Source organism: Solanum dulcamara, chromosome 7 (genome assembly GCF_947179165.1).
Source record: "Solanum dulcamara chromosome 7, daSolDulc1.2, whole genome shotgun sequence".
In the NCBI taxonomy this organism is placed as follows: domain Eukaryota; kingdom Viridiplantae; phylum Streptophyta; class Magnoliopsida; order Solanales; family Solanaceae; genus Solanum; species Solanum dulcamara.
Window position 1 is genome coordinate 3,446,917 of NC_077243.1, and position 17,267 is coordinate 3,464,183.

General features: G+C 31.6%; 1 protein-coding gene and 1 long non-coding RNA gene across 2 annotated transcripts; one reads left to right on the plus strand and one right to left on the minus strand.

Annotated features, from left to right (window-relative positions):
* Window positions 1–7,748: 7,748 nt before the first annotated feature.
* Window positions 7,749–8,299, plus strand: LOC129893780 (uncharacterized). The gene is made up of 2 exons (XR_008767591.1): window positions 7,749–7,882; window positions 8,080–8,299. It is a non-coding gene; the product is annotated as an uncharacterized LOC129893780 (long non-coding RNA).
* A 2,591-nt stretch (window positions 8,300–10,890) lies between these two features.
* On the minus strand, window positions 10,891–12,106 carry LOC129896453 (LOB domain-containing protein 41-like). Its single transcript, XM_055972365.1, has 2 exons — window positions 11,793–12,106; window positions 10,891–11,703 (listed from the first exon to the last, which is right to left on the minus strand). Exons 1-2 carry the CDS (start codon window positions 11,980–11,982, stop codon window positions 11,168–11,170), a joined length of 726 nt encoding a protein of 241 aa, XP_055828340.1. The 5' UTR covers window positions 11,983–12,106; the 3' UTR covers window positions 10,891–11,167.
* Between the last annotated feature and the right edge of the window lie 5,161 nt (window positions 12,107–17,267).

The following is a 17,267-nucleotide window of genomic DNA, read 5'->3' on the forward strand; positions in this document are numbered from 1 at the left end:
CTTGGGGGATGTTGAGTTTCTTTTACATGTTTTCGCTTAAGTTAAATTTTGATTCTTTTCTTTTTCTTCCGCATCTACTTTTCATTGGGTATTAGGCTGACTTATCTCGGTAGATTGAGATGAGTGCCATCACACTCGAATTCGGGTCGTGACATCCATATAAAGCATGCATGCTTTCCAATACACTATCACAGAATCCCCGACAAGTGTAGAAACACGTTTAGGTAAGGCATGTGAATCATATAACATATTCAGATTCGAAGCAAAATAAGTGAAACCTGGATCGAATAATATTGTAGCTGCTCAGTCGGAGACCGGAATATAAATATCACAGAATGACCAAGCTAAAATATGTACCAGTGTCCAGACTAATTTTTTGGGTTAATTTTCCTTTTCCTGGATCCTCGCATTTCAGATAGAATTTTAAGATTGTTGAGCTTCTCATTGGAATAGTAATTATATATGTCACGATTTTAATCCGTCGTGAGTGGCACCCACACTAACTCTCCGGTGGGAGAACCATTACTAACCCAACACCATTTTTATAACTCAAAAATCATGCATAAGTAAGTGGAAGCAATTTAAAATAGTTTAAAAGCTAAGTTCTCATAAACTCAGATAGTTAACAAAATATGCAGAATAAACTCGCTAGAACCTGAAAGTCATTGAACCAAAATTCTACCGAAAGTCTAGGATATGGGGATGCAATAACAAAAATAATAAACGTAAACTAGAGAGTCTAAGATAATCCGAGTTAGAAAACAAAGGACTAAGAACCAAGAAGAATCCATGGCAGCCTAAAGAACTGGCTAATCCTTGAATTCGATCGATCGATCAAGTGTCTCTCAACTGAGTTTTCTCAACAGTCATCTGAAGATGCCCTGTACTCAACAAACAAAGAGTAGGTGCAGTATCATTACACAACCACAGTGTACTGGTAGGTTTACACGTCCATTTCTAGTTAATGATATACAATCACATCACAGTTAAACAACACCGAACTCCCGGTCCTAACATTTTAATCAATATATACAATGAGCATGATCAATCACATCACACAACAATCAAACACGGTCCTCTCATGGAACACATATACAAACTGTTAATGTACCAGTGTGGTACTCGTTCCAATAGTCTGTGTACAGGCGTGGTACCCATTCAAAATGTATCGTCGTGGTACCTGATCCAAATGTACCGACGTGGTATCCGATCCAATAAAAAATCACATATTACAATCACAACCACAATGAACAATAATTACACTTGTACATCGAAGTAACACATTCCTTACATGCAATTAGATCACAATTATCAATTCAATTCACGTTCTTTCTTTTTTCCTAATTATATATCATGCATGTAACACTAATGGAGTAGTTAACAGACATATATAATACAAATGAGAAAAATACATTCATCACTTACCTCGAATAAAGCTTGAAAGCTCTAAAGAACCTAAGTTTTCCCTTTTTGAAGTGTCTTGGCTTGTTCTTGGTTTAAAACAAACCAAGAATACAAAGAATCAATGAACATTGACCTAAATTACCCAGATTATACTCAAATACTAACAGTTTTATGATCCTACCACCCAACTAGGGTTTTTCCACCATTAATTTCAGGTCAAGAACTCTCCCCTAAGAACATTCCCACGAATTCTAAGGTCTAAGAATCAAAATACAGTTTAGGAAAGTAATTAACTTACCTTTAGATCAAGAATTGATGGAAAATTAAAGGAAATTGCCCTAAGTAGCCCCTTGCTTTCCAAAGAACGAAATTGCATAAATAATGACGTTTTGAGATTTTTTTCTATTAATTCCGTGACCGGCCCGCTATTGCGGCCCCACGATAGCGGCTTCCACGGAGGCAGAACTCGGAATTCATTCCCCAAGCCCCCATTTCGCAAGACAATCACAAATTTTTACGTTCTAAAATATCTGTTTCACGCCAAATTCAATTTTGGAAATTCTACTCACTCGAATTCACTTTCGAAAGGCCAGATGAATTATTTAATGTCTTAGCAATCATAAAATCAAACTCAAACTTAGACATCAATCCCAATTCATTTCTGGATTACCCTAGACCTCACATCACTCAAATTTCGTCTAAGACTAGACTAACCTTAAACTTTTCAAGTTACTACTAAAAAAAAAAATTGGCCCAAATCTTTCACTATTTACTTGCCGAAGAAGCTAAGCACCAGATTTCTCCACTAAAGAAAGGAAAAAATTAGGTAAAACATTGCTGGGGGAAATTAACATCTAACTGGATATCATTTTTACTTTTCATAGTAGTAGACTGGTAGAAGTTTAATTTCTTTTTGTGTATATATCATATGTAAGCATTCAATGAGTTGAACTTTATAAAGTCGAAAATTGAAGAAGATATATTCAATCTGCAAGAACTTCAATTTCAAAAGTTCATGCTACTAAACACATTATTAATTGTACCCTAGCAATACATAAATCGCCCCGCTAGTGCATGACTGCATGCATTACCAGATATATAACAGGCAAATTAAATATTTATCTTCTCTAGTATTTATGCTTATATCTTATAGATAACTTTTAAGGGATTGTTCGGTAGATTGTATAAGAACAATATTGTATAGGCCGAAGAAATATTGGGGAGAGATGATTAGACAGGACATGGCGCATTACAACTTACCGAGGACATGACCTTAGATAGGAGGGTGTGGAGGACCCACATTAGGGTAGAAGGCTAGTTCATAGTCTCGTTATTCTTCCTTTTTAGTAGGCGAATTAGCGCACTATAACTCCTTGTGGTCCGATTTCTGATATTATCTATTACTTTCTGTACTTTGATTTGCTCTATTTTACCTGGGTTGCTTTCATTATTTGTTTTGCCATATCGCTTTGTACTTCTTATCCTTATCTGACTTCTTTTTATGATTTTACTGAGCCGAGGGTCTTTCGTAAACAGCCGTCCTACCTTGGTAAGAGTCAAGTCTACGTACATTTTACCCTCTCCAGACCCCACGTTGTGGGATTTCACTGGGTGGTTGTTGTTGTTGTTGTTGTTTGATTTGGTATATTAAAGACATAGTTGTCTTTAATCATGTTTATCCATGTATTAGTAACACAGAGTAAAAATTCTACCAAACAAAGAATTAAATAATACCTTGACTAATACGTCCTATCAAACGACCCCTAACAACTTGATTAAAAGGCATGGGTTTCCATGAACTCGTGCACCAAATCAAAAGTAAGTTTGCTATTATCGTATTCCTTAAAATCAAAGTAACAAAGTAAAGAAGAGGAAGATAGAGCAAAGATAAATTATTAGTTGGAGGAATAGTTGTATATCAAAAGGGAATATCCCTCGTGGATTATATACATGGTATTTTGATAGCTATTCACAAAATTTTCCAATTCATTCTTTGTTTAATATCTTCTTGTATTCTCCTTCGTGAGATTCTCTATTACCAATGAATATTTGGACAAGCTTGTTGAATCCCAAAAATATACTGATTCAATAGTGAAATTCTACGACCAAAATGGCGATGACAATGTATGAGTGTAATATCCTTAAAGACATACATACACATGCAGTCAAACTAAAAATTCTCATTTAGGTTGATTAATAAATGGCGATGATAATGTATGAGGGTAATATCCTTAAAAGACAGTGCATACACACGCGTGAGGTTGATTAATATATATACATACGTATTTAATTTAATGGGGACCATGCCAAGAATACAATAAAGTAAAAACGGAAATGTTTGGGAAGGCTAGTATATATATATGGGGATGCATGTGGGAACTTGGAATAGACTGTAAACCCAAATTGAGAGTGACACATATTGGATTCATCGTTCCTTCAAATTCAGTCCATTAATACATGGGACACACACACACACCCTCCCCCATTAAGACGTTGAATTTTATCGCGCTCACATTATTAATTATTAGGCTACATCTTTGATGCAAAATCATCCCTCCTAAAATTATTGGTGCTTTTTCTTTAAGGAATTTTTTAGTTACATTATTAGTTTATTACTAACATTTCATGATCTAAATAAAATGTCTTAGCACACATAATCATATTCCCATGAATTAATGTTATTAATTAGTACTACATTTTATTACATTATTTTTTCTACCATACTAATAGTTAATCCTGTTGTTATATAGATATTTTATTATTCAAATAAAATATCAAGTGTTCATTGTCAGTTCATATTGACCCAAGTCAATTCACTCAAATTCCATTCGTATTGCCTATTTAATTTGTCACCACTACAAAAAAAAGTTATTTAATTTTAATGTCAACATCAAAAGTAGAGATTTTTTTGGGATGTCAATTGTCAAGGACAAGTCCGTTGCCTAGTGACATGTCGAGCGCAAGTGTTACCAGCGCAAACTAGAGAACAAATATAGGTAATCGATCTAACTCATTTAAATTTTTATGGGTTAGGATTAAGATAATTTGTAGGAAAAATTACTAGGAAAACAATTTTTAATAAATAATTACTAATTTTAGCGATATTTTTTATTTATTACCATTTATAACAATATATAACAATATTATTATATATCTGGCTATCTGCCATGTATTAAAAGTAAATTATGTATGCAATATAAATGTATTATAAGTGTTTTAAAATATATTATACTTGTTTGGTAAGAAATTGACACAATGTATTATAAGTGTATTAAAGTATGTTATAAATATATTATCCATGAATAAAACTTGTATTATATGAGTTTTATAAATTATTCTCGCTAATATATATTAAAATTGTATTATAAGTATTCAGTGGGAAAAAAATATTATTGTTATAAATGGTAAATATTTTCTTAATGTAGTACATTTATGTAAATTTCCCTAATTTGTATTGGGTTCAATCTCAACCCATTCAAGTTTTAACCCATTAAAAAAAACATCTTCAATTGAGCCAACTTAATCCCCATTTCAATCTGTCATAAGTTTTTTTATTTGCATTGGTGTAATATATGTTCTCATATTAAATGTATGAATTACTATCTATTTTATATCTTTTAGGATTAATCTATCCATATGTAAATTTTTATTTTTATTTTCTTGAGTTGAAATTCAAATTGTGGTTATAAAAAGTACAGTAAAAACCTCTATAAATGCATATGCTTGAGATCGGAAAAAAAATATTCATTTATCGAGACTATTAGTTTATCGATAAATGCATAAAATATTTATTTATCGATAAATAAATATTTATTATTTTAGAGAGTACTTTGCAGTATGTGCCATAAGAAAGAAAAAAATATTTAAATTAAGAATTTCAAAAGTTTAAATCTAGGAAACTAAAAAGTGTAGTCTTTGCATATTTATTATTTAAATCTAGGAAAATTAGACGAATTTAGTGAAGTTTAATGTTTCTAATTATATTCATGTATATAGAATATGAAGAGGTTTTATGTTAACTATAAAAGGAAAAAGTTAAATGTTTAAAAATTATAATCCAAATATAATGTCTTCTCACCAAGAAATAGTTATTGGTCTAGTATAGTTGACTAATTAAATATATATAAATTCGTGATGTATTCTAGTAACTATTACTTTATATTTTTTCTGAACCTTTAATACTTTATTTTTAATTATTATCTAGTGCGTTTAGAGAAAATATTACTTTAATATAACTGGCCCACGTTGGGACCGGAGAAAAATATTCATTTAGCGAAATTATTACTTTATCGAATATTACTTTATCGAGGTTTTACTGTAAATAATAACATGTTAAAATTATTGAGATTAGACAGGTCAAATTGGGCGGGTCATGACCCAACCCAAATTTTAGCCCATTTAATTTGGGCGGGTTATGATCCTACCCAATTTTTATTTCAACCTATTTTAATATTCTCAATTTCAACCCAACTTGCCCATTTGATACCCGTACCTAGTGCAAACAGTAAGGCGCTATTGTAATGTCAATGTCACAAATAAAGAGTTTTTGGATATATCAAGTGCAAGAATATGGCTAATGACATATCAAGTGCAATGGTTGGACACCATGCTCACGGACAATACGAAAAAATAATACCCTATACATAAAATATCAAGATTCAAAAGAGGGGAAAATATGATGCATCCTCAATTATGATCATAATTTAGGCAAATTTTTAGTATCCCTGTGAGGGCTCATGAAATGATATCCGACAAGCGAAAAGAAACAAAATCGAACCATTACATAGAAGCATAACTTCAGCATAGGCATATTTCAATTCCAAATGTTAGCTTAGGAAGGGATTATCAAAGTTCATATAAGTCGATCACCCGTCCAAAGCAGATGAGGAGAGGAAGAGAAGAAGTAATCCAAAAATAAGGTGATGTCACAATGTCAAGAAAAAGGGAGAATGGGGATCCTGAAAAATTAGAAGGAAGACAAATACAAAAGTCCCGTTGTAGACAGTCTTACAAAAAAGGGAAGGACAATTTAGTCACGGAGGGAGGAAACAAAATACTAACTCATTGTACGACCTCGGATTGTAGTCTCATTTTTTTCATTCATTCATCATTTGAACAAAACACTCCCAAGTTAAATGTTAGAAAAGGATTACTTCATTAACTTGTTTTAAGCTAAGGGGTTTTCAAATTAAATTTAGAATTGATAATTTGATATGCCTAAAGAAAATTCGCTATTTTTGAAATACACATATAGTATGATTTCAAAATTGAATCAATTTTAAAAGACCTAACATTAGGGATTTATGAATATGTTGTATAATGTTGCATCCATACGCAATCAAAAAGACCATTGTCAATATTACTGGATGAAGAATGTTGAAATAATTACCTAATGTCATATATATGGGGATTATGAGATAGAAAATCAAATTCTCATTAATAATGTGAAAATTTATATGATCGGCTATATGAATTTTTACCTTATTAGTAGTGAACTATGTATGCTCCCTTATTGTAAACATTCTCATCAAGAAAAAGTTTGAATGATGCACGCGTAGCTACTCTCAAGCATTATCGCCAGAGCAATATTAGTACGTCAAGATTTTGTCAAAGATTTTTTTTTTCTTTTTGTGAGTTACATGTAATGTTACTACTAATGTACTGTGCCAGCCTTTTTTTCCATGTAGAGTCATATCAAGTGACAAAAGCAAACGACACTGAAAGGTTTGATAACGTCACATAGAGATGATTTAATATAGGCATTTTTGTCCAGATGTGGCCTGGCATGATAAGCTTCTTCAGTCAAAGTATGTATTAGGCAATGGACAGACACGTCTCTGCATAAATCATGATTCCCAAACTTCAAAAAATGATTAGAAGTGGCATAAGCTATGTTGCCTATTGCTATAGGTTACTAGGTAGCTCAAAGATTCCACACCTACCTACCCCAGCATTTTAATTAACTAGTATTACTATATATAAATAGGAGCTGGGAGGAAAGCTTTAAGTCCCACAAATTCACACAAAAAAAGAAAAAAAAAAAGAGAGAAATGTTGCTCAACTAGTTATAGTTAGAATATGTAGATGTAAGTAGGAGCTCCTTTCAGGCCAAGACCGAGGGACGAGAAGCGGCAAGAGCTGCCTAGTCATGCATATTGGCTAAGCTTAACAAACAAATAAATATAGTGTTAAGTATAACCAGTTGCATGCCAAGGGAGCAACTACTTCCGCTAACTTGTCCCACTTATTGGACTGAAGGGAGCTCCTCCTAAATTTTATATGTCATCATATATACTCAATCAATATTGTATAATATCACCTTTCACATATAATATCACGTGCAATTTGTAGCTTGAAAAAGATAGATGATCATGCCATATATGTTTGTAATAATTGATTAGGCAACTTACTAACATTTTGATAATAGTTAGGTAACTTTTTTATCGACCTTTCCATGGCTCTCAACTTTTTGATAAAGGTAAACCTCTTTCCTTATTTTTTTAAATCTACCATTGATTAATATCAGTATATAATTAATACTCTGCTTGATGGCCTTATTAATTAGTGGTATATATGTATTATGTATCTCACAAAACCATTTAATTCCTGTTAATATCTGTCGTATTCTTGTTATTTAAAGATGAATGGAAAAATCTCTAATTATTGTGGTGGCAGAGGGTGGAAGAGAGACATCAGCAAGGCGTGGAGGAACACAAATTAAGAATGAGCAATGCAATAATGTATAGTACATTATAAGACATTAAATTGTTAGGACTTGCTCTTTGTAAACTACATGTTCTCCTTTTGTTTTTTAGACATGAAAGGCCATATTTAGTTGGGACTCAACCCATTTCTTGTGTTTGTTGAGTATGAGAGATTATTTTGGGCCCAGTAAGATTCGTCCGTCTTCAGTTTTTTATTATTTATATTTGGGAAAATTAGTCAAAATTTCTAACTTATTTATTAAAAATAGCTACACTTTAAAAAATATTATTTTCAACTGAAACCTACAACACCTAATAATTACCCACGTTCTCTCTCATTCTATTTCCTCATTCCAATCCCTCCATGTTTCATTATTAAAATTTCAACTCCCACTTCTCTCTCATCAAAAGTCACGATTTTTTTACCAAAAATTGTTAAATTCTTCCAAAAGATATACATCACAATCTCATTGATTCAGGTAAATAAATTTTCAGCATATATCTTTCACGATTTTGTCGAATTTTTAGAGATTTGAGGAATAACATAGCATTTGAAGAAGAAGTCGAAGAACTTGTTGAAGATCAAATTGAGGAAGAACATAGCATTTTTTCCTTTACATAACATTTGTATTTTGTTAAGAATATTGTCTTTCTTTTTTAGTTTGTATTAATATCAATTTTTGTTTGTGATCTATTTTTCTTTACATAGCATTTGTATTTTTCACAATCTATTTGCACTTTTCAACATATTGTATCTTTTATCAAGTTGTATTCTTTACAATATTTATGCTATTTTGTATTTGTATTAATTATAATGTCCATGATGTATCTTGCATACCACATTGGGTTTTCAGATAAATTTGTATTTATTTGTAGATTGTATTCATTACAATAGTCAATAGGTATGCTGGTTAGGATTTTTAAGCAGATATGTATCCTATTGTTCACAATCTATTTGTACGTTTTCAGAATAGTATCATTTCTTAAATTATATTATTTCCATATGTATGCCATTTGATTTTGTATTTATTTAAGCATGATTGTATCCATGCATTTTTGTCACAGTCTATTTGTATTTTTCAAAATTTAGCATCCTTTTTGAAACTGTATTCATTCAAGTTTATAGATGGTTTGTATTTGTATTTAATTCAATTTTACATGTTGTATCTTGCATACTACATTGGTCTTTTTTTCATGAAATTTGTAATCATTTTCAAATTAATGGTTTCTTTCTTTAAAACTTATTTGTTCTTCCTTATAGGTTAATCAACAAAACTTTTGAAATATTGTAGTTTAGAGTAGAGCTAGAAGATCAAACTTGAAATACAACGATAATTCTTTTATGAAAGAAATAGGTCTAGTACGTTCAAAACGACCTAACAGTTCGTTACAGATCGATGAAGATTTTTATTATTCTAGCAACAACATTTGATTGCCTGAATTGAATTTGAGGAAGAAGAATGATTATCAATGGAGAATTCAATCCAATATAAATTTTCGATCGATTATTGTGTTTCAGAAAGAAGGAGAATCTCCTATTTTGAGATTCCTAATCTTTGTAAGATACCGAGAAATTTAAGCATTTTTACCTATTTTAAAAGATTGTCTTCTCTGATTTTCTCTAATTGGTTAATTCTTATTTGTATTCCTGTTAATTGAAACTTTTAAAGAAATAGATCTAATAACAAACTAAATATAACTATTTTTAATAAATATTGAAAGTGTAGCTAAAAAATCATATTAAATGCTATGTCGCTATTTTGAAAATTTTCCCTTTATATTTTGTATGGATTCAGATACATAAAAAGTCCAACTCAGCGGGTAACATCCATCACATTTGACATGGACGTACAATTTATGCTGAATCCAACGGCAATATACAGATTGAATTGGACCTAATGAGAAATCAGTCGACATTTAGCACCCCTTTGGCCATGAGGATTTCCCACTTTTTTATAAAAATTATTTTTTCACTTTTTCAAATTTATTTATAAGAAATCCTTTGAATTCTAAATATTTTATTACAAAATATAATTAAACACAACTTCAAATTAAAAAATTTAAAATAAAAGAATCGTTTTTTTTTCATGGTCAAACTCTCACTTAAAATAAATTTGAGAATAAGCAATTGCCTACCTAGATAGATAGACCATTACAATTTGTATTGGACGAAAACTCTACAAACCAACTAATTCAAAAAGCAGCTACATAAGAGGAGAGAACCAATTACTTTTACATTTGGCATTTTACAAACCCCCACCCCCAAAATAACTTAAATAATGTCAAAATAGTTGTGATGATGTACATGACAAATATTGTTTCTTTTGTACGATATAACAGGTGAATAAACCAGAAACTTCGAGGGGAAAAAAGTAGATTGTAACCCACCAAACATTATTCAATTTTTTTAAAAAAAGTATTAAGAAACATGGAAAATGTATAAATTTGAACAGAAGTTAACCTCTCAATGGTGTGCTTAATATCAACTACATAAATCCTAACGTCACATCACAATTGGTACGTACTAAACTAAAGTTTACTTGAATACAAAGGTCATCCTTACTCCAATAAACAAGTATATCTGAAGTATATAAGCAGCACCCAAAACATGTAACTTAAAATTAAAATATTGTATACACTTATATGGATTGTGGTCATTAACACCGACTCTCAAATCCAGATTTAATTTGGATCTAGATAGATATCGGACTTGGAACGAGAAAATTTTTAATAAAACTGCAGCGAACGGAGGGGTAATAAATCTAAATAAACGAAAGGACAGTTGTAACTTAGATTTGTATATTCATTTCTCTATATTATCTAAAATAACATTCACATTCCACATGCCCTTCTTAACTGCAAAAAGAATTAAAACAAAATACAAATCTAAAAGCTAGTAATAAACTCTAATAATATATATATTAAAAAAAAACACCTTCCAAAAACTGGGGGCTCACACAGGATTATCTTAAATTTAAACCCGTCAAAAATAAGCTCCAGCTGATCAATATTGTACACGTGGCCTCATCCAGGCCGTTATTTTCTTCATCAGCTTCTCATCAACGGCAGCAACCCAGCGTTAGTTCCAAGCCAACATCGCTCTCATCCAGCTTCAACGGTGAGGCTTCTACAGTTTCCACCGAGCCGCTATCCACGTCACCGTTTTCTCCTTCCCGGCTCGGCTCTTCCGTCCTCTGCTGACTCAGACCCGAATTGAGGCTCGGCGACCCGACTGCCTCCTCCTTATGACACCAACTCCACATGACCCTAGCCGCATCATCCACATCCGGCGACTGTTTCCTCGGCTGCGGCTTCGCCGAAACCCTCTTAAACCGGGTTCGCGACTTAACCTTGTGCAGATCAGGATCCGAGCTATTTTCCTTTGACACGTGGCGAATATCACATGCTTTAAGCGAAGGGCTCGTTGCATCTGCAGCCGAATCAGGTGAAAGTTTAACTATCGGCGCACCGCTAAGAACAGCTTCAACAGCAGCTTGACAGAGATGCCAGTTGCCGGAAGTTAACAAACCGGTAGAACCGTAAATTGGATTTACAATACGCCCACAAGCTTCATACAACAACGATCTGAAAATAGCTGCAATCAGTAAAGTAAAAAATCATTACCACATACAATTGTATTTGTACATTTTTTTTACTTTCAAAATAGTATAGAAATTAACTAACCAGGACGCAAATGGTCAGGTCCAGAATTGATGAGATTGAGAAGACCAGCACGGCCGTAAAATTTAGCGAGAAAGAGAGTAGCGTTGGATTGGGCTTCAGGAGATTGTATCCATTGAAGGCAAGGTTTAATGGAGCATTTTTCATTGCAACCTTTCCGGAGAACCCGGCAACCATTACAGCTTAAACGCATAGCTTAATCAATTTTTTTTGTTGAAGAAATGAAAAAGAGTTTTTTGGGAGTTGAAAAGGGGAAAGAGTTATATTTTATATATATATATATAAATATATTGTTGAAGGAGATGAAGGAATTGATTTTCCATGTGAGGGGATTGGAAGTTATAAAGGGCGCCGCAAGTGGTTTTTAAACAGTGGTATCCTGGGAAATTTCAAATCATTTTGAGCAGTTTCAAGTATTTGGGAAAACTCATTCACCTACTTCTGCAATCTCCATTTTAACCCTGCTTACTTGTCGATCAATTTATAATTGGTTCTGTTAAATAAATCATTTATTTTCAAATATATATTACAAAAATTCTTGCTATAAAATACATACTATAAAGTAAACATAGGGAAAAAGACTTTTATATTGTTCAATTTTGAATTGACATATAGATAGATTAGATTTTTCATTTTTTTTTTATAGAAGAACGAAAATAACTTGTAAAAGTTATTTGTGAATAACTTGCAAATAGGTACATATAAGCTGAAAGCAAAGTTAGTTGTAAATAATCACTTGTAAGAATTTCAAATCTATTCATAAATTATTTCAAGAAATCTATTCATACAATTATTTATATATTGTGAAAGTAATAAGTAAACATTCATACTTAATTACTTATATGTATTCAAAATACACTCTATATTTTTTTATTTTTTTACGAGTTTTGAATGTTCTTTTTTTGTTGGGAATTTTGAATGTTTATATGTTGTTATCTTGGTTATGAATGATCCATAAACAGGATTGTATTTATCTTAACTTGTAATAGTGTTACCCATTTCTCAAAACATCTAATATATCTCCTCTTGATGATTTAGAAACGGATCTTTGTTACATCTGTGTTTCCAATGGAAGGTATATAATCAAAAAGTAATAATCAAGGCACATATGTAGTCCTCTCAACTTAACTAATAAATACATCTTTATTTTGTTGTCTAATACAAGATTTTTTATTCCATACTTCTTCTGCTTCACTTTATTAATATTGTCAAATGATTTCAACAGAACAATAATTAATTCTTATAATTTTAATTGTTGTTGTATTACTAATTTTTATTATACAATTTCAGCACTCTTGGTGCAATCTTTTACAAAACGAATGTTGAGGGTAATTTGGTCATTTTGATGTTCACAGGAAACAAAATTAATCGTAAAGGCCTAATAAGGCGGAGAAGACATGCAAATTGGTCCAAAACCAGGGATTGTAGCATAATGACACGTGTAAAGCCTGTCGACATGGGCCCACAACTCATGGCGGCTCGCCACATACTTCTCTTACTGCATATTCACTCACGCACTTCACATTAATATCTTTGGAATTTTGATTTATATAATATAGTTTGATTATATATAGAATTTTTAAAAATACAAGATAAATTTTTCCAGCAACTTATAAGACAGTTTTAAGATTAAAAACTCATACGAATTTGAAACAAAATTAAATTCAATTTGAGAATAGATAAAGGAAGTACAAGACTATCTAGGATTAATTATAATGCTTGTATAAGTCAAAATATGAATTCGAAATTTGGATATATCAGAAGGTAACGTAGGGCAATTATAGTCTAATTATATCTAGCTCAACAAAATGACATTGAATAAAGTGCTTGATCATGTTTAATTTTTGGTGCCTCTCCATTCAAGACTTGAAATAGGGATGTAAATCAGCATGACTTAGGAATAATGTAATCGAGAATGTTCCAATGATCAATAACAATAAATATTTTGGATATTAATTTTCAAATAATCTGAAATTTTTCAACAACAATAAAAATAATAATATATGAGTAAAATTTCATAAATAGGATGGATATTATCGAATAAGAAATTAAAAAAATAAAAACTAAAAGAGGCGCGTGGAGGTAAAGTGAAAAAGAATGGGGGGACCGAAGAAAAAAAGAATTCCCGGTTAAGTGGAATACCGTACGCGGGGGACTATGGGCGCCCTTAGAACTGCTTCTCTGGTTTTCCTCATACTTCTTATCCTATTTTCCTGGAATTCACCTTTTTCCTACTCATTTCTTTTTTCTTCTCCTCTAAACCAAACCATTTTTTCTTTATTCAGCGGTGGACGCAAAATTTTTTACGGATAATGTCACTTGCTATATATATATCATATCTTTTCTGATGGCTTTCCATTATATATACATATTGAACAATATTTTTTGACGAAGCCGTGTCACGTGACACTATTTGCAATTATTTTAAATAAATCAATCATACATAAAATATGAAGAAACATAATTTTATTAATAAAATGTGCACGTACAAATCTATTAATCCATTGAATTTTTTTTCTTAGATTTTTTCTATAATTCGAGGGGGGCCGTTAGTAGCGTATTTTTCGAACGTAGGATGATTTAGATTTGATCTTCATCATGATTCGAGTGCAGTTAGTGACGTATTTCTCAAATGTAGGATGATTTGAATTTGATCTCTTTCGTGATTCAAAGGCTGTTAGTAGCGTATTTCTCGAACTAGCTAGGATGATTTGAACTTGTTCTCCATGAAAAGATTTGTGGATCTTCTTGAAGTATTTTATTTATCAAGAGTAATTTGACATGTTTTGGCCTCTTTTTGAATATTTCATTAATTTGTGGAATTTTGATCTCTTTATGAATATTTTGATTTATCAAGAGGAGTTTGACATATTTTGATCTCTTTATGAATATTTCATTGAGTGGAAATTTTGAGATGTTTTTTCAAGAAAATATAATAACCTTTATATAGGCATAAATTAGGATTTAGTGTAGATTAGCCTCCAAGAAAATCCTAACTGAAATAGAATTTATCTTATACAGTGCTATAGTCTTACTAGATCCACCTCGGACTATTTATTTTTCAACTCTAATTTATACTATTCTCGCTAAATTATATTTGTTAAATTACGTTGGATATACTTATTATTGTATTTTGTTAGAGCAGATTTCGATAGTAATCTCACGATCAAAAGGAGATTTTTTCGATAATAAAAGACTATCATCATGATAATTTAATTTGTTATTCATTTATTTTCTCTCTCTAGTGTATGCGTACAACAAATGTATTAATCTATACTTTATATTTTGGTGAAAGAAATTGTGTTGGGTTGAAGCATGATGTAAATTGACCCTCAAAATGTTCATAGTGTTATAAAATAAATTAATAAGAAAAAGAGATAGTAAGAGAATGAGAGAATTCAGAGAATTCCGTCTATTTTTTCTTATATGCGTAAGGCTATTTATAGCCTAAATTATTAAGGGACAAGGGAGAGTGTGTAAATTTTCTCCTAAAATGGGTCTCATAACATGGACATACACTACTACTTTTTATAACACTCCCCTTGGATGTCCATGTGTAAAAGAAAATTCTATTGAAAGAACAAATATACATAGTTATCCAGAACATCCATAAATGTTGTGCCTCGTTAAAACCTTATAAGAAAAAACCTACTGGAAAAAAGCTTAATAAAGAAAAAAGAGTACACACATCTGGTAATACGCCTTGATTGCTGCCTCATTAAAAACCTTACTAGAAAAAAATCCAGTGGGATAAAACCTTGGTTAAGGAAAAAAAGAGTGCAGCGCATATTTTACTCCCCTGATGAAAACTTCATTTGATAGTTTGAAGACGACGCATTCCAACCTTATATCTTAGCTTCTCAAAAGTTGATGTTGATAATGCCTTTGTGAATAAATCTGCAAGATTATCACTTGAACGAACTTGTAGTACATCAATATCACCATTATTCTGAAGATCATGTGTCAAGAATAATTTTGTTGAAATATGTTTCGTTCTGTTTTCTTTTATGAAACCATATTTCAATTGAGCTATGCATGCGGCATTGTGTTCAAATATAATTGGGGGTACTTTGACATTATTTTCTTGGCCGCATCTTTCTTTGATAAACTGTATCATCGATCTCAACCACACACATTCTCTACTTGCTTTATGAATTGCTATTATTTCAGTATGATTCGAAGAAGTAGCAATAATAGACTGCTTTGTAGATTGTCATTATATAGCATTTCCTTTGTATGTAAATAGATAGGTTGTCTGAGATTGAGTTTTATGTGGGTCTAATAAATAATTTGCATATGCATAACCAATAAGGTCTGAACAACATTTGTTAGTATAAAACAAACTCATATCAATGGTACCTTTTAGGTATCGCAAAATATGTTTGATACCGTTTCAATGCCTTCGCGTTGGGGATGAGCTATACCTTGCCAGCAAATTAACAGAAAATGTTATATCAGTAAAATACATAAGTGCACCAATAACATTGAGATATGATACTTCAGGACCAAGAAGTTCTTCATTCTCTTCTAGGGGTCAAAATGGATCGTTATCCACTTCAAGTGAACGAACAACCATTGAAGTAATTAATGGATGTTCTTTGTCCATGTAAAATCGTTTTAAGATTTTTTTAGTGTAGGCAAATTGGTGGACAAAGACCCCATCTGCTAATTGTTTAATTTGGAGACCTAGACAAAGTTTTGTCTTTCCAAGGTCTTTCATCTCAAATTCTTTCTTTAGATATTCAATCGCCCTTTGGACCTCTTCAAGGGTTCGAATGAGATTTATGTCATCAACATAAACGGCGAGTATAACAAACTCTGATTTTGTTTTCTTAATAAAAACACATGGACAAATGACATCATTTATATAACCTTCATTTATCAAATACTAACTAAGTCGATTATACCACACACGTCCTGATTATTTCAGACCATATAATGATCTATGTAGTTTTATTGAGTACATCTCCCGAGACTTAGTACATATTTCAGGCAATTTTAATCCTTCTGCAATTTCATGTAAATTTCATTATCAAGTGAACCATAAAGGTAAGCTGTAACTACATCCATTAGATGTATTTCAATATGTACAACTAAACAGATGAGATATCGATCCCGGGTCTTTGAGAGAATCCTTGTGCAACAAGGCATGCCTTGTATCTTACAGTTTTATTTCTCTCATTTTATTTTTGCACAAAAACTCATTTATAGCCAACTAGTTTTACACCTTCAGGGGTTTGGACTACAGGTCCAAAAACCTCACGTTTAGCAATTGAATCTAATTCTGATTGAATTGCCTTTTGCCATTTTGGCCAATCATATCTACGTCGATATTTTTCGACGGAATTAGGCTCAAGACTTTCACTATCTTGTATAATGTTAATTGTAATATTATATGCAAAAATATTATCCACCATAATTTTGGATCGATATAAATTTATCTCATCATCGGTAGAACTTATTGAAAGTTCTTTATTC

Excerpts from the sequence above, each read along its gene's own strand:
- LOC129896453 (XM_055972365.1), bottom strand. The coding sequence starts at position 11,982 with ATGCGTTTAAGCTGTAATGGTTGCCGGGTTCTCCGGAAAGGTTGCAAT. Across the intron at positions 11,704-11,792 it reads ACCTGACCATTTGCGTCCTG|CTATTTTCAGATCGTTGTTG; the intron begins GTTAGTTAATTT and ends TACTGATTGCAG.